Consider the following 18,302-nt stretch of genomic DNA (forward strand, 5'->3'; position numbering starts at 1 on the left):
GAAAGAAAGAGCTTGAATCAGACTGAAGTGCTCTTCCTCAACCCCTGTATAGCTGCCAAAGGAAAAAGCATCAGGGGAAAAGTCCTTGCTATCCAAATGGCTCTGTTGGGAGCATAACAACACTGTTAATGATGGAAATTATTTCCAATGGTATCCAGACCCTGGTGATCATTTTCCTATTGGAAGTGGTTCACTAGATGTGACATTTCTGATCTCTGAGTGATACACTGCAGGGAACTCTCAAAAACACCCTGGAAACCACTGACCCACACTGCAAAGCCATACATATGAAAATGGGGTTGTTGGGTCTGACAACAATCGTACTCTTGTCAACACTGGAATTCCCAAGTTTGCTTCACCAGTCCTGGGAACCACATTCAAATCCTGATAGGCTTCTTTTCAGAGTGAAAGCATGAATTATGTCTTTCTAGCTCAAAAGGAGAAAAAAGATTGGGGTTTGGTTGAGAAAGAAGAGAGAAAAAGATGAAGGGTTCAGCCCTTACACTGAAGGGGTTAAAATTGGTTTAGTATAATCAAGGTTTTCAGATAATGACAGTGCAGCTGTGGAAATGTCAGAGGAGCACTACACTGAACAGGGTCCAGAATTTGCTTTGTGTAAGTCTTTATGATATGCATCTAAAGACAGACATGCAACTCTTTAGGTTCCCACATGAAGTGCCTGTGTAAACAGACTCAGCTCAAAATTATTTACTTTTGAGTGAATGAGGGCAGAGAGACGTGGGATCAGATCTCTGCTCCATCATTTACTCTCTGTGTGATGTTGCACAAGTTATTCTCTAAATCTTTCTGTCCATGTCTATAAATTAGGGATAAGGAGAAACCTCCGGGGGACTTGCAGACCTAAGAAATTCCAAAGCAGGAAGCAAGTGGCAGCAGCCTCTGGGTCATAAATGATCCTAGACTCATATTCATCCATGTGTCAGGGAGAGAGTCACAAGGAAGAAGTAGATGTCTCAGCCTTGTTAGAGAGTGCTACCCAGGCCTTTCCTCAATTAGGCTGTGCAGAAGGAAGAAAGTCAGAAGGGTCACACTAAGTTTCCCTTCACCAACATTCCCTGCATCCCACATTTGTGGCGAGGTGTCCAGGTGATAATGCATTTACACGGTCTAGCACATAGTAATTGATCACCCTCTGCTTGACACTGAACCAAGGAGATTCTCTCAGGGCCACCAGAAGGCCCTCCTAGGCCTGCCACCCTGTCAATTGTTCTTTCAGTGTGTACTTTGTTCTCTTTCTAAAGCCAAATTGTGATGTCTAAGCTCAGGGCAACATGGTGGCCTGAAGAGTCCTGGGCTGGAAGTCGGAAGACTGGGTTCTGGTCCAAGCTCTGCCACTACCAGAGTTTCTGAAATTCGGCAACTATTTGTGCTTTAATATCCTTCCCTGTAAAATGCTTGTAACTACAAAAACTTTTCATCTCTTCTAGCTCTGATTTACAGCCCTTTACTATGGCCCAGAGTCACGGAGGAATTGTTTGGACCGAAGTGAATCTTCTAGCTCGCTGACACATCTTTTAAATACCAGTATCTTTGAATTCTCAGCTTTCAGTAAAAATCTTTTCCAAAGACATTACTCCCCTATCTTCCTAAACAGAGATTGGCGAATCTCGTTCAACTTTTCTTGATGATTTGGATGAATAATGAACATGACCTATTACATTGGACAATGATGCAGTGTGGCCCTGAGGGACTTACTGAGGTCAGCAAGGTTCATGCTCCCCATACTAAGTGGCCCCAGATTGTTTCTGTCATTTCTCTCCCCTATCAACCATCACTTCTCTTTGCTATCAGATCGCAGTATGATCTGTGGCCACGTTTTAAACATAACTGGCTCACCTAAGTGTGCTAGAAAGTCATGTGACAGAACTTTGTGACATCTACATGACTCCGAGAGACTTTGGATCTCTGAATGCTTGGAGTTGCTGGAAGCCTGACCTCCAAATAAGTGGGAGTGCTACAATTTGTATCTCATGGGTCTTATCTGATTAATAATTAAAAGAATGCTAATCTGGACTATGATTGGATATCTTCTACAAAGAGGGCTGAGTGAATTCCCAGATGCTAAGCCAATAAGCAGTTTCTTGGGGGGTTAGGTCACTGTTTCTCATTTCTTCAGTCCCTTTTATGGAAGTTCCACCTGGATACTACATCCCACTCACTAGATGCAAGTTTGCTCACCTCTCTGAAGGTGTCAAGCCTGGGACAGCACCCTTGACTTTACCAGCCCTACTTAGGGTCTGGATCCCCCAAACCATACCACATCCCTAGGAGCAGTCTGCAAAGGTTGGAACTCTTCTTTTCTTATATAGGAGTTTGTCCCCAGGCCTCTTGGAGGACTTATAGTCACCTGAAAGCTCTTCTTCTTTTGTTTCCGGGGGTTTAAAGCCATCTTGTGTCGAGCAGCCGAAGAATCCAAACAGCCTTGGGTGTTGGCTGGGGTGCTGAAACCAACAGGCACCCGGGTGCTGCTGGAAGAGGGGAGCCTGGCAATCGTGTTCAAGGACTGTGAGTGAACAGGTCCAGGTGAGGGCCGAAAGGATCTCTGGAAAGAGTAGGAGAAAAGAAGGGAGTCAGCTCTGTATGCTGGCATTGGTCTCAAAAGTTAGAAATTCCTCTGGCTGAAGAAGAATTCCTAGAGAACTCCTTCCTGAATTACTGTCCCTTTTGCCTACAGCTGCACTCACACTTCTGGTCAGTAGGCTCATTAGAGGCAAGGTGCGCACTTTCTGCTGGTTCCCTTGCAGATGAAAATGAGAAACAAGAAGTTCAGGTTGCTCCCTGGCTTACCAAGCATTCAGGAGCTTCCCTTCATCCTCAGGACAGGAACCCAACCATTTCGTAGAGTTTACAAGGTCAAAGAGTTTGCATGTTCTTTTGTCCTGTACCCCCCTTTTATTAACAGAAGGGGCTGACTGGGGTGAGAGGCACAGTCTATGTCAGTAAAACCATCAGGGTTCTGGGATTTCTCCACAGGAGTGCCTGGTGGAGACAAGAAAACCAGGTTGGAAGAGGGCTTGTCTGAAAGCTGCATTTGCAGAGACAGCACACTTTCTAGCAGACCTTTGCTTCTGTTTACTGTTCATGGGTGCGAGGCTGATGGAAGCACCTGGAGGAATGCTCTCACCACCAACAGGGTGGGAATGAAGCCTGTCACCTTGTCCCCATTACGACTGGCCTCCACCTTTCCAAACTATCTGGTCCTGGGGCTCCTAGCTGGCTTCCTCTGTAGGAGCTTCAAAATGGTCTCCCTTGGGCTTCTTGACACAGTGTTTTCCACACCTCAAAGAGACACTCCAGAGCACCTCTCCCTCCTAAGAAGTTCCGGGTATTTGTGTTAGCAGAAGCCCCTTTGAAGGCCAGGCAATGAGCCATCTCTCTCCTGGACACCGGTGGCAAATGATGCAGTTTAGCAGGTAGACAGTTTCCATGTGTGTTTGCTCACTAGTTCTTTCCAAACCAGCTTGACACAGCACCAGGGACCCCTTTGGTATTTTCAGCTTTCACATCCCTTCACATTTCCCCACCACCATTGTATGTTGATCCAGTGATAACCTTAGCTACTATCTTGGCTCCAAATATGATTCTTTTATGGCCTGTGATTCCAATGCCTGGGGACTTAACACAACTAGTGGGTCGGGCTGATGATACATCCAACCCACCATTCTGTTGTTGATTCTAGGAAAGGGAGTGGAATGCTACAGTTATCTTTTGTGGGGTCAATCACACAAAACTGGAGTGGTCCCAAGCCTTTCCTAACTTCTTTATGCAACTGTCATCCAGGAATGTATACAACACCTCTTCCTGATACTTTATATTTAGCTTGTGTTATCTCTTGGAATTATGATACTCAGTATACAGAGTAATGTCTCTTGTTTTATTGTTCTGAAATTTTTTTATGCTTCGGTGTGGTCTTATATATAGTTCTGGTCTTTTGAGACTGGATGGCCGCATCTATGCTCCCACTAACTTCACACGGTCTGTCTCCGCACTGCCTCTCCGGCCATGTCTCTTACCACTTTCTGTTCCCAAACCACTGCTGGTTTGCTGTTCCTCAAACATCCTATGCATGCTCTTCCTTCAAGGCATTTGCACTTGCTGTCCCCTCTGCTGGCCATGCTCTTCCCCCATTTCCATGTGGCTAGCTCCCTCACTTCCTTGGGGTCTTGATACAAAAGCCACCTTCACAGTGACACAACCTATTTGAAATCTTAGCCTTCTACCCTGACACTGCATAATCCCCATGTGCTTGTGCTGGGTTTTTCTCCTTGGTACTTTTGATCACTGTCTAACATACGGTATATTTTGCTTATTTATCTTGTCTGTTGTCCATCTCACAGCTCCCACTACAAATATAAACTCCATGAAGAAGAGTTTTCATCTGTTTTATTTACTACTGTATTCCTAACACCTAGAACTGTGCTTGGAACATAGTAGTTGCTCAATAAATGTTTGTTGAACTGGTGGATTAATCATGTTAAGAGCTCCTACCAGATATTGCTTTCTGAGAAGTCATCAGAGAAAGCTCCTCTGTTCTCTGTATCATTTTAGTTATTCTTTCTGAGGCCTCACTAGCTCCAACCAAAGGTAAGTGGAAAAAGTCTAGAAGGTCTGTGGATCTAGAAACTCTAAAAGGATACCATGCAACCTGCTTTGCCTGAAAACTAACCTATGATGCCTATTTAGCAAGTAAATACACCTTTAGTAAAGAAACACTTTCAATTCAGTTGTCATCCCAAACCTTGTGGCAAAATCACTATAGAAAAAAGCATTATTTAGTAAAACCCATTCAGAGAAATCAGTTTCAGCAAAGTTCTGGCAATTTCAAGAGTGAGTGTGTGCAGGAGAGAGCTTATCTGTTCCCAGTCACAGCCTAAGCAAGGAGTCCATCAAACTTAATAATGGTCTCTGCTGTTGGGTTTAGAGGATGTCGTCTGGATATAGAGTATGTATATATTTTACAACTTCCCTTAAACTCACCAGTGAATTAAATAAACTATTCAAATAAACTCTCTGGAATGTTGGGCAGTGTTTCTCAAAGTATGGTCTGGGAACCCCTACCCCTAGCATCAGAATCACCTGGAGTGAGTGTTGAAAAAGCACATTTAAAGACACATCAAGACTGTCAGGAAAGGGGCCTTAGACAAGGCTCAACAGGCTCTCCAAGTGAGTCTTCTGGGGGCCAGGGTTGTGAAACACTGCCTAGTCCTCCAGCATGAAGAGAAAGGCTCCTATTTTCAAGCAGAAGCATAGCAAGTTCCTAAATAACCACATCAGTTGCCTCAGAACAGGAGCCAGCAATATCTGGGCTCCCTCTGGGAAGTGGGGTTCCTTCTTAGGCTCTACCTTTTCCCACAGCCATATTGGTCAGGAGAAACCTAGAAAAGCTACCACTGGAGCCAACCACAGGATTTTATGAGCTACACAGGAAAAGCAAACCAAAAACCTTCCTGGCAGGTTTCCAAAAGAAAAGCAAAAGCAGGAAATGGGACTCCTTTCTCTCCTTTTCCTTTCCCTCCCCTCCTGCAACCCCACTCCTCCCACCCTGCACTCTGAGAGCCAACATACCCTCTCAGTACCCAATGTGCAAGTTATTCAGGAAGGCCAAGATGGTTTCATTCCTTCTCCTGTGTTTTCAAGTGGGGGTAGCACAGAGAGCTTCTGATTAACAGCTGGAGTGAAATGAACTCCTTTTGCCTCAACATATGGGAGATGTGCCAGGCCTAGCGCCTACTAACCCAGAATCTTCCTGGGGAAGGAACCTGGGCTGGGCCTCGGGCCAGGGTAAGGAATCCTTCAGCACTGGTTGGGAGGGGTGTTGGATAGTCTTTTGCTGTTAATGGGAGAAAGGTTGCTCTTTGGACAATTAAAACACATTTTAGTTCCTTTTCACCTTTCTGTCAAGTTTCTAGACCCAGTACAAAATAGTTCAGTGAAAAATGCATTGTTTGGTCATCCTTTTGATAGCTTCTTTGTCTGCTGTATGGTGTCAGGGTTTTCACTTTTTCTTTTTAACTGTTGATGAGAAACACTTGAGTGGTGTTGGAGAGCAGTTTGGCTGCTCCTTGGAACAAAAGAGAACGCCAATTGTTATGTCTTGGTATTACCTGGTGGCTCTTTAGGCCTAGATTTTATCAAGACTTTAGCCTGAAAAGCTGTCACCTTGGGGGAAAAAAACTCACTTTGAAACTGGGAGGTTTTGACACTGGGATGCTAGAGAGCTAGGTTCTGTGTGAGTCATTCAGCCAAAAGCTCCCAAGGCAAGTAGTCTTTGCAACATTTGCAGAGAAAGCAGCAGCTCTTGGTAGGAAAAGTGGTTCTTAGTAGGAGGCTTCTCTATCAAGAAGTACTGGCACAGGATATGAGACGCAATATTGGCTGTTAGGACTTTAATTTCCTGAGTGTGTCAAAGTGGCTTATTTCTCCCATTCCTGAGAATTCCTGTGCAGCTGCTGCTTCACTCAGAATCGTTGTTTCATAAAAGCTGTTGTGACTACTGTTCTGCCATCCTGAAAGTTGTAAGAGGTAGAATTTCACATATTCCCTATGACCCCCTCATTACAATCTCCCCAATTTCTTAAGTAATATAGAGAATAAGAACATGAGCTGTGGAATTGAATAGGCCTGGATTTGAGGTCCTAGCCATGGCATTTTTTTTTTTTTTTTTTTTTAGTGTTTGACCTGGGACAAATTACCTAACCTCTCTGAGCCTCAGTTTCTGTGTCTATAAGATAGGGATAATAGTAATATACACTTTAGTGTGCAGTTTTAAAAATGAAATGAAATGAAATATGGGGAGTGCCTTTCATGTAAGAAAGTCTCTGTAAGTTTTAGCTGCTGTTGCTATTGCTGGGCATTGGTTGTATACATTCAGAGAGCTGCTAAAGTCCGCATGGTTTGGTGAAAGGTGGTATGGATTTGGGGAGGAATCCTGGGTTTGGGTCTCAGCTCTATCTTTGATTGGCTGTGTGGCCTTGGCCGGGTCATTTCACCTCTCTAAACTTCAGTTTTTTCCATCCAAAATGGGAATAATAGTATCTTCCCTGTCTAACTTACAGAGTTATTGAGAGAATCAAATGTACCTTTATATATGCAAAATCACTCTGTAAGCTACAAATTTCAGTGCAACAGTGGGGAGAAGGGCATTATGCTCTCCTTTGATGTATCAGAGGATTTTCAAAAATATCTCTCTGAACTTCAGAGACCTATTTGTAAATAATAATGGTGAATTATGAAGTAAGCCATCATGGGTAATGCAAGACGCATGATAAGGAGGCAACCTTGCAGCAATCTAAGTTAACTCTTTATTAACCAATACAATGGAACAACTGGCAGCTATTTAACTCTTACCATGTTAAACGGCAACATCTATCCTGCAATAGAACTAAAGCCCAGATGTTTAATCAGCTTAAACTTTAAGCACCTAAACAGCTGATATAGCCCTTTCTCAAGAGAGAAAGCTGATTGGGTTATATATGCATGACTATTTTTCCATACAATTATTTTTCTCCATGAAAAGCAATATTGAGGGAAAATATTCTACAGACTCATTGGGGAATATGAAGTTGATTCACTGATGAAGATGAGCCAGGTTGAGAAGTTGGCAGGGGTCAGGAAAGTGCTAAGCAAAAAGATCCTCTGGTCCAAGGATGGGCTAGAGATGGTCGCTGGGGTGAATTAGTCAGGCCCTGCTAAGTCAGACTGCCTGCTGGAGGAGCCTTGGGCTTGTGTCTTTGCGTGGTGAAAGCTGAAGTCAAGCAGAGAGTCACAGTGGCTCATTATGTCGCATATGCTATATAGAGATATTCATCTTCACTGCCTGTCTCACCTATACTCAGAGAGCTGAAGCCACTGAACAGAGTCAGAGGGCTGTGAGGCCCAAAGAGGAAGGTTACTCAGGGATGAAACAGCAAGCTTTGCTAACTAGAACTAAAAGAGACAGGGCACCCAACTCTTCACCCAAGGAAATATGGAAGAAATAGGCTGAGATAGCAAGGGCTTAAGGCAGTCCTTCCCATCCTGCCCCAGGAGATTTGGAGGTGAAAGTAAGCCTAAGGTTAAAGGTCTACCAGGCCCTTGAGAGATAACATGTGTACTCCCCTGCTGCCAGCAGTGGGCAGTGGCTCAGAGATGAAAGAATAAAACAGAGAACTTGGAAAGACTTCTCTGTATGGTAGAGATTTAGTCATCTTTTAGTCTGACTTCTCTATTTGATTTGGTTTCTGTCTAGTTCCCTAGTTGATGCTTAGTGAGAAGGCAGCAGGAGCTGGGTTTGTGGGGAGGCCTTCGAATATAAGAGTTAGGGGTCATAATTTATAAGAAGCTCAGATTAGCACCCAGGTCAGCACATCTGGTTGGGATGGTGACTACAGCTGCTTCTTGGGATGCTACTGCTGCTGTTGCTGCCCCCTTCCCTCTCCCCTGCTTGTGTTCACCCCAGTGAACTAATAAACCAGGAAGCTTGGCAGAAATAGCTAAGAAACTCTCATACCTGGGGATGGTAAGGGTTCGACTACACCACCAAAGATTAGACTTTCTGCCTGCAAGCCTAACATTTAACCTATAGAAACTTATCTCAATTTTTGAATTTACTAACAGAGAATTTATTCCATTCAAGCAGGACAAATGTTTAGATTAATGTTAGGAAATGTTGACTATAAATAATTTAACACTATTCATTAACCTATAAAATACATAGTTAGCCTACTCAAATTAATGGAAAGAGAAAATTACATGTATTAAAATGTTATCTAATTTTTTTTAATTGTAATCCTCAAAGTGACCGCTAAGGAAATAATTTTTAACTATATAGAGAAGGAAATGAGAAGGGAATAAAAACAGTACACTAAAAAATAATTAAATCCAAAATAAGGTAGTAATAGAGGAACTGAAGTACAAAAAAGATGTAAGATATATAGGAAAAAAAAGCAAAATGGTATAGGTTCTTCCTTATTAGTAATTACTACGGAAGTAAATGAATTACACTCTCCAATCAAAAGGCAGAAACTGACAAGATGGATTTAAAAAACATGATCCATTTATATGCTATCTACAAGAGACTCACTTTAGATCCAAAGACGCAGGTAAGTTGAAAGAAAAAGAATGATTAAAGGGATTCCAAGCAAAACATAACCAAAAGAGAGCCAGAGTAGCTATATTAATATCAAACAAAACAGACTTTAAGTCAAAATTGTTACAGAAGGCAAAGATGGACATTATACATTGATAAAATCCATCTAGAAAATAGAATAATCATAAACATACACACCAAACAACAGACCCACTCTGTTGGAAGTGAAGGGAGAAATAGTTCTAGAATAATAGAGATTTCAGTATCCCATTTTCAATAATGAATAAACAACTAGACAGAAGATCAATAAAGAAATAGAGGACTTGAAACAATACTATAAACCAAGTAAATCTAACAGATATAAACAGAACATTCCATCCAACAAGAGCATAATACATATTCTTCTGAAATACACATGGAACATTCTCCTGGATAGACCATATGCTAGACCACAAAATAAGTCTTAATAAATTTTAAAAAATTGAAATCATGCAAAGTATCTTCTCTGACCACAGCAGAATGAAACTAGAAATCAATAACAGAAGGAAGACTAGAAAATTCACAAATAGGTGGAAATTAAACAACATACACTTAAACAATGAATGGGTCAAAGAAGAAATCGAAAGGAAAATTATAAAATACTTTAACATGAATGAAACTACAATACAACATAACAAAATTTATGTAATACAGCAAAAGCAATCCTCAGAAATTTATAGCTGTATATGCCTATGCTACAAAAGAAGTTCTCAAATCAATAACCTAACTCTCCACTTAAAAAAAATTTTTTTTATTGAAGTATAGTCAGTTTACAATGTTGTGTCAATTTCTGGTATACAGCACAATACTTCAGTCATATAGGAACATACATATATTCATTTTCATATTCTTTTTAACCATAAGTTACTACAAGATACTGAATATAGTTCCCTGTGCTATACAGTGTAAACTTGTTTATCTATTTTATATATAGTAGTTAGTATCTGTAAATCTCAAACTCCCAAGAGAAAACTAAACCCAAAGCTAGCAAAAGGAAGGAAATAATAAAGATTAAACAGAGATAATGAAATAGGGAATAGAAGAACGATAGAAAAAAATCAGTGAAACCAAAAGTTGGTTCTTTGAAAAGTAAAACAAAGTTGACATATCTTTAGCTAGATTGACTAAGAAAAATAAGACACAAACTACTAAAATCAGAACTGAAAGGGCTGCCCCTGTCTCTCCCTCTTCAGAGACAGCCCACATTCTGTCTATGGAATGTGCACCTACTTTTAATCTGAGCACCCAACCCCAACACCTCATGGCCTTTCTCTTGCCTTTCAATGTATCTTTCTGAATAAATCTACCTTTACTAAAAAAAAAAAAAAAAAACCACCAAAAAACGGAAAGGGAACAATTACTACAAACCTTACAGAAATAAAAAAGATTATAAGACAGTACTATGAATAATTGTGTAGGTATCCTAAGTGAAAAGAATAAATTCTTAGACATCTAAATTACCAAAATTGAATTTAAAGGACATAGAAAATCTGAATAGACCTATAACAAAGAAATTTAATCAGTAATCAAAACCTCCCAACAAAGAAAAAAATAGGACCAGATGGCTTCACTGGTGAATTCTACCAAACATGTAAAGAATTAATACCAATCCTTCACAAATTTTTTTAAAAAAAAAAAAAGAAGGAACATTTCCTGATTCTATAAGGTCAACATTATCGAAAGCCAGATAAAGGCATCACAGGAAAAGAATGCTACAGACCTATATCCCTCATGAATACACATGCAAAATACTAGCAAACCAAATCCAACAGCATATTAAGGGCATACATCATGACCATCTGGGATTTATCCCAGAATTGCCAGGAGTTTCAACATATAAAAATCACTTAATGTAATATACCATATTAATAGAATGAAAGAAAAAATAACATGATCACCCCAACTGATGTAAAAAAGGCATTTTACGAAATCTAATACCCTCTATGCTAAAAACACCTAACAAGTTAGGGATAAGAAGCATATACGAAAAATCCATTGCTAGCATCATACTTAATGGTAATAGACTGAAACTTTTCCCCTAAGACCAAGAACAAAACAAAGATGTCTGCTTTTGCCACTTTTATTCAACATTCTACTGAAAGTTCTAGCCAGAGCAATTAGGCAAGGAAAAGAAAGAAAATGCCTACAAATTGCAAAGGAAGAAGTAAATCTATCTCTATTTACAAATGACATAATCTTATATACAGAAAATTCTATATATAGGTATAGTCATTACAGTTATAAAGAATGATCAGATGGAGAGTTTCAAAGAGAAATGGAAACTATTAAAATAAGGAACCAAATAGAAATCCTAGAACTGAAAATTATGATGTCTGGGGGAAAAATCCCAAATAGGATATGCATACTCATGAAAGAAGAAAATACCAAGTAAATTTGTATAGAGAAATCAATAAAAATGACATACTATGAAGAAAAGAAATTTAAAGATTAACAAGTTAAAAAAGGAAAATTATAGAAAAGCCCCCAAAATCTGTTAGAGTTAATAAATGAATTAATCAAAGTTGAAAGATTCAAAATCAATAAACAAAAATTAGTTGTATTACTATACACTGGGCATGAACAATTCAAAAGGGTAATTAAGAAATCACTTCCATTTATAATAACATCAAAAATAATGAAATAATTATAAATAAATTTAACCAAGGAGATGCAAGATTTGTACATTTTAAACTATAAAACATTGCTGAAAGAAATGAAAGACCTAAATAAATGAAATAAAAAGACACCTCATGTTCATAGATTGGAAAACTTAATGTTAAGATGGTGATACTCCCCAAAGTGATCTACAAATTCAATGCAATCCCTATCAAAATCCCAAAGTGTCTTTTTAAGATATGGAAAACTGGTTGTAAAATTCATACAGAATTGCAAGGGATCTCAAATAGCCAAAAAAATCTTGAAAACAAAGAACAAAATTGGAGGACTTACACATCCTGATTTCAATCAAACCTAACTACAAAGCTACAGTAATTAGGACAGTGTAGTACTGGCATAAGCAGAGACATATAGATTGGTGGAACAGAATTGAGAGCCCAGAAATAAACCCATTCATCTATGGTTAATTGATCTGCAAAAGGATGACAAGACCATTTAATGGAGGAAAGAATAGTCTGTACAAAAAATGGTGCTGGGACAACTGGATAGCCACATGCAAAAGAATGTAGTTAGACCCTTGTCTCACACATATATAAAAATTAACTCGAAATGGATCAAAGACCTAAACAGAATAGCTAAAACTCTTAGAAGAAAACATGAGGTAAATCTCCATGATCTAAGATTTAGCAACAGTTTCTTAGATATGACACCAAAAGCACAAGTACCAAAAGGAAAAAAATCAATAAACTGGATTTCATCAAAAATTTAAAGATTTTATTCAATTTTGTTCTCTTGATAAAGTTAAAAGACAAATCGCAGAATGGGGGAAATACCTGCAAATCATATATCTGATAAGGATCTAGCATCCAGAATATATAAAAAAAAAAACCTCTTACAATTCAACAACAACAAAAAACAAACAACCCAATTTAAAAATAGGCAAAGGACTTAAATAGACATTTCTCCTAAGAAGATATACAAATGGTCAGTAAGCACATGAAAAGGTGTTTCACATCATTAGTCACTAGGGAAATGCAAGTCAAAACCACAATGAGATACGACTTCACACACACTAGAAAGATTACATATAGAAAAAGGAAAGTAACAAGTGTTAGCCAGGATGTGGAGCTATTGGAACCCTCATATGTAGTTTGTGGGAATGTGAAGTGCTGTAGCTGCTGGGAGAAACAGTTTGGTGTTTCCTCAAAAAGTTAAACATAGAATTACCATATGACTCATCAGTTCTACTCTTAGGTATATACCCAAATGAACTGAAAACAGGTGTCAAACAAAAACTTGTACATGAATGTTCACAGCAGCAATATCTGCAAGAGGCAATAGGTGGATAGAACCCAAATGTCCATCAATGGATGAATAGCTAAAGTAAACATGGGACATCCACACAATGGCATATTATTCAACTGAAAAGGACTGAAGCATTGATCTGTGCTACAACATGGATGAACCTCAAAAACATGCCAATTGAAAGGAGCCAGACACAAAAGGTCATATATTGTATGATTATATTTACATGGAGTATCCAGAACAGGCAAATTCAGAAACAGCAGATTAGTGGTTACCAGGGGCTGAGAGGAGAAGGAATGATAAGTGACCAATTAATGGGCATGAGGCTTCCTTATGGGGAACCAAAGCTATTCTGAAACTGGATAGTGGTGATGGTTGCACAACATTGTACATTGTGAATGTCACTAAATTGTACACTTAAACATGACAAATGTTATGTGTATTTTACCATAATAAAAAAGTTGTCTAATTCAATCCTTCCACCAATTCAAACTGTCCCAATTCATCTGACTTAGTAGTATTGTGCATAAAATACAGTCATAGCCTAAATTCATAAATCAGTGAGCATCCTGATTCTACCTACCACCAGCCTAATTGATTTTTTGTTGACATCTTTAACTGAAGGCTGTTTCCCTCCATAGGCTCTTTTAGCATCAGACAGAGTTTTGTGCTGACTGGCCAATTATCTTCATTATAAATTACCTTTCTGTTCACTTTTTAGTTCATAAGGATAATTGTTCTAAACTCTACTTCACTCTAAAAGCCCTCTCAAGTTTAATAACAACCAGTCAAATTAACCACACATTAGTCTGAGAATGGAAGTGTTGAGATGAGCACAATCTAATAATTTTTCAATTGTTGATAGGTATTATTTGGTTGGCAAAGCCAAGACATATGAAATACACATATATGCACTCTCGTGTCAATCTTTTCAATGGATATGTGTCTATCAAATAATACTACATGCCTTAACCTTTGAGATTTTGACAGTGGAAACTATAGAGACTTCACTTCCTAAAAATCTCTATTGTTTTCTTCACAAAATAAGTGAAAACACCTGTAAATTTTTTCCCACAAATACTGTCTTCCATTGCTTATAAATTAAAGGGTTGATTATTTGGCTTGTAAAATTGGACAGAAAATGTAAACCACCACGCAAATCAAAAGCTAAGAACAACAGCTCCTTCCTTAAATGCTCCCCCTCCCCAGGATTCAGCTACAGCAGGAGAAAAGAAAGTGCAAGAAGAAATTATGCCCCTGACCTGTGCACCACCACTCCACTCCCCTTCACACTCCCCCAACCCCGCCCCACAACCTGCCACTTAGGATGGAGCTAACACTCACCTTCTTCAATGTCATGACCTTGTATGAAGAAACCTTCTTTCGTGGGCTCTTAGGTGACTCTTCATCAGCAGAGCTTTCTTCAGAGTCCTTAGAGATTGTGTCAGACCGGATAAGAGGTGGGCTGTTGCTGGCCTGGCGTGGGCGCAGTGGTGGGATCTGTCAAGGAAGAGGATAGAAGAAAAAGTTAAAATTTATGTGCCTTCCTCAAAATTACTGATGTTCTCTTGTTGCTTAGTGGTTGAAGGGCTAAGAACCCAAAGTGAAAAAACAAGCCAAGGCAAGAATCTCCTACCTCCCTGTCTTTGCTTTTGGTACCTACTCAAACCAAAGACAGATAGCCTTGGTTCACTCTCTGGGTCACTGCACACTTTTGCCAATCCCCAAAGACAGGAACTTCAAACTGCTTGTTTGATCAAAAACAGGACCCTGGTGTTATCTCCTACTGATGCTAACTATAAATCTTACTGGAGTCTGATCACTACAAATCTTATTTGAGTCTGATCTTTGTTTTGATTTTGACCCTGTCTTTAGATAGTCCTGGTCTTGCGAGCGTGAGACTTTGGGTTGTAATCTGGGCTTGGCATCCAGACTATAATCCTTACTCCTATCATTCCATCATTCCAGGAATTGTCTGAATTGAATCTTGACGGTGTTGCTTATTTATCTTAAGCCTGGCAAGATTGATTTTCTGGGATTTATTGAAAAATCTACAGAACTAGTCCTCATTAGAAATGCTTTACCAGTTTTCCTAAGGGGATATTGATTATTTGTGTTTTCCTTGGGCTCAGCAGACTGATTTGGTGGATTCCAGTTTGAAGTCATAGCACACTTGAATTTGAGGCACTGGTCCCCACCATGGACCTCTTGATGTGGACCAGAATCCTTGATTTTATCTTTAACAAATACTGGCTAAGCATGTACATTGGGCCACATCCATTCTAGGCACTGGGCCTATAACACTGAACAAAACAAAATCCTTGTTGTCATGGAGCTGACATGCTTGCTTCTGTCATGGGCTCTGCTCCTGCTCAGGACAGATGTTTGTCAAACTTTCAAAGCCAAAGAAAGGGGGCCACAGTGAGGTTCTGCCTGTGGGGTAGTCCTGGCCAGTGTCTAAGGTTCCTTCTTATTACTACCAGGCCCCACTGGGGGCCCTTGAGAAGATACACCGAGGATTAACCATCCCCAAGCCCTAACTACTACTGAAGGCAGCTAACTTCTACTGAAGGATTTACTCTGCTTTAATCTTTATTATTTCCTTTCTTTTGTTAACTTTGGGTTTAGTTTGCTTTTCTCATTCTAATTCCTTAAGGTGGAGAATTAGGTTACTGAATTGAGATCTTTCTCCCTGCCAAGCGGGAGGGAGTGCTCTCTATAGATGTGTTTCATTTGAACCTTACAATTCCCTGAAGCATTTGCTCTTGTGGTCTCCCTTCTATCAATGGGGAAATCCAGGTCTGAGAAATGGCATGACTGGCCCTAACTCTCACAGTGGCAGAGCAAGCATTTGAAAAGGTCTGCTTGCCTTTATAGCCTATGTTCTTAACCACTCTGCACTCCTGTCTCCTAACTACAAAGGCTGGGAAGGGGGTGTCCCAGACTCAAGTTCAGGAAGTTTAAAGGCAACAATCAGAAGACATGGTGTGCCTACTTCCTTAAGAGGGGCTGCAGAGGGAGAGCCAGGTCTGTGAGCAGTTAGAAAAACTGCTTTATAGTGTCAGGTCCTTAAATTACTGAATTCAGTTTGATTCAACAATAAGATGCTAATAATCTGCTATTACCTCTTCTTATCTATTTGTCCCCAAATAAAAAGAATGTGAAACGTCTTGAAGAGCAACTGAGGCACCCAATCCTAACACTTCAGATAGGACATCAGGTAAAAATTTAGCAGTCATATATGCTTGTCAAAGATGAATCCATGCACGTCTAAGTACGCATGCTGGTGCAGTAAAACTGTGAATGGCTCATTATATCAGTTATTGTTCCTTTGGTTGCTCACGCCTCTTCTGCTTGGATAACTGGTTAACTCTAGCGCTAATACATGCCTATGGGGGCTGAAACCCCCTCCTGGTGGGGAATGTGTACATTTATCAGATCAAAACAAAAAACTGGCCCCATCTTGGTATTTCTAACAGAATTGTATACCTGGATTTTCTCTCCCAGTCTCCCAGTTGCTCTGAATATCACTTACTCCATTAAGAATCCTGCCCTTTCAAGGGACCCAGCCATTGGCCAATTCCGTATTTGCCCCAGGTACTTAAATTACTGAATTCAGTTTGATTCAATAATAAGAAGATGCAACACTGTGTGTCAGGACCCTTGACTTAACGTTGTCAACTACCCTGTCATTTAAGGCTGTCACCTGGGCACTTAAGGGAAGTTTCCCACACAAAAGTCAACCTGGTTGTTGATGACTCAGCTTCTGTTAACACCCTGCTCCATCTTCAGCCCTGTTTCCCAGGGGAGGGACTAAGGGAGCAGGCCAAAAGTGTGAAGTGTGAGCCCAAACCAGACATTTAAGAAAACTTGTCTTTGGGCTATTGTGGCTTTCCCCTTCGCTGTGAGAGGAAATGGCCCTAGAATTTTTTTCCTTATCTTTTTTTTTTTTTTTAATGGAAGAGTCTCTCTGTTGCTGGGACTGAGTTGAGGGAAAGAAGGAGGAGTCCAGGAAGCCAGTTTCCCCTTTCTGAATATGAGAAATAACCCCGTGGCATTTGGCCAAGTATGCTGGGTGGCAAGGGAGTGCAGCTGTGGAGGCCAGCGAAAGCTGGTGTTGACGTTTAAAACTGAAGACTAGAAAGTTCACAGAAGTGACTTTTCTTGCTGTAGTGCAAGAGGGCAACAGCTGGCTGACCTAGGGGCTGCTTTACAACCACAAGGTCAGCACCACTGGTAACCCCCTCAGAGTTGCTTCTCAACCCTTCATGGCTAAAGTACCCAGCAGAACTCCCACACACAGCATGAAAACCAGAACAAGAGATGTGGGGTCTTAAGCAGGCACATCAGAAATAAGCCCCAGTTACCTTTTGCGAAATGCAAATAATCAGCCTTCAGGTGGATAAGGGGCTCCTCCTTGTGTGGCCTTTTCCGTTACATAGGGCTCTTTGAGTATAAGCCAACCCATGAGCCAAGAGGAGGAAGGCAGCCGCTAAGCATAATCTTCCTGGCAATATCTCTAGCTCCCCCTGGAGCATTTCTAGATCAGAGCTCCCGAAGAGTATGACTGAGCAATGGTTAGGATTAGCTGGACAGAAGAGACTGTCCTATGTACATGCTGCATTTTACGGAGACTAAAGATGTACCCTTCTTCCTGTTGAGGCAGGAACAGAGAAGCTGAACATCTTAGAGGCTGGGGTAGTGAAAAGATCATGGGTTTTGAGGTCAACACATCTGGGTCAGATTTCCAGGTCTGCCACTAACTATATGGGTGAGATTGAGCAATTTCTTTAATCTCTCTCTGAGTCTTTATTCAATTCTCACAAGCAATCCTGTGAGGTAGATATTAATATTATAGCCATTGTAGACAAGGTCAAGGAGGCTCAGAAAGGTTAAACAATCAGCCTGAGGTCACAGAGCCAATAAGTAGCAGAGCAAGATTTCAAGCATCGGTCGATCTCTGTGACTCAGCTGCCATACTGCCAATTCTACTTTATTACCTCAGTGCTCTTGGGCACATTTCGGGGCACAGCTCCAAACACAGCTCCATGCATACTACCAGTCCCAGCTCTAGGCAGAGTTCTAAAACCATGAGATCTCTGTGGAAGAAAGAAAAAACATGGGGGTTGGAATGCCTGCACAGTAACAGTGGAATGTCACTGTCATAATACTTAGAGCATTTCTTGGGGTGTGAATATGGTAATAATAGCCATACAGTGTGCTGGACACTAGGTAAGCACATCACATATTTCTA

The 18,302-nt window shown here is 40.4% G+C and overlaps 1 protein-coding gene across 1 annotated transcript in view; it reads right to left on the reverse strand.

Annotated features, from left to right (window-relative positions):
* KIAA1210 (KIAA1210 ortholog) overlaps nucleotides 1–18,302 on the reverse strand; it is a 59,206-nt gene that overhangs the window by 11,714 nt on the left and 29,190 nt on the right. Inside the window, exons 5-7 of the mRNA XM_074359249.1 lie at nucleotides 18,049–18,147; nucleotides 14,393–14,548; nucleotides 2,369–2,563 (exon numbers count right to left, since the gene is read on the reverse strand). Of these exons, the coding sequence (XP_074215350.1) occupies nucleotides 2,369–2,563; nucleotides 14,393–14,548; nucleotides 18,049–18,147 (450 nt within the window). The remainder of the gene's footprint in view (nucleotides 1–2,368; nucleotides 2,564–14,392; nucleotides 14,549–18,048; nucleotides 18,148–18,302) is intronic.

The sequence above is a fragment of the Camelus bactrianus genome, chromosome X (assembly GCF_048773025.1).
Source record: "Camelus bactrianus isolate YW-2024 breed Bactrian camel chromosome X, ASM4877302v1, whole genome shotgun sequence".
Classification (NCBI taxonomy): domain Eukaryota; kingdom Metazoa; phylum Chordata; class Mammalia; order Artiodactyla; family Camelidae; genus Camelus; species Camelus bactrianus.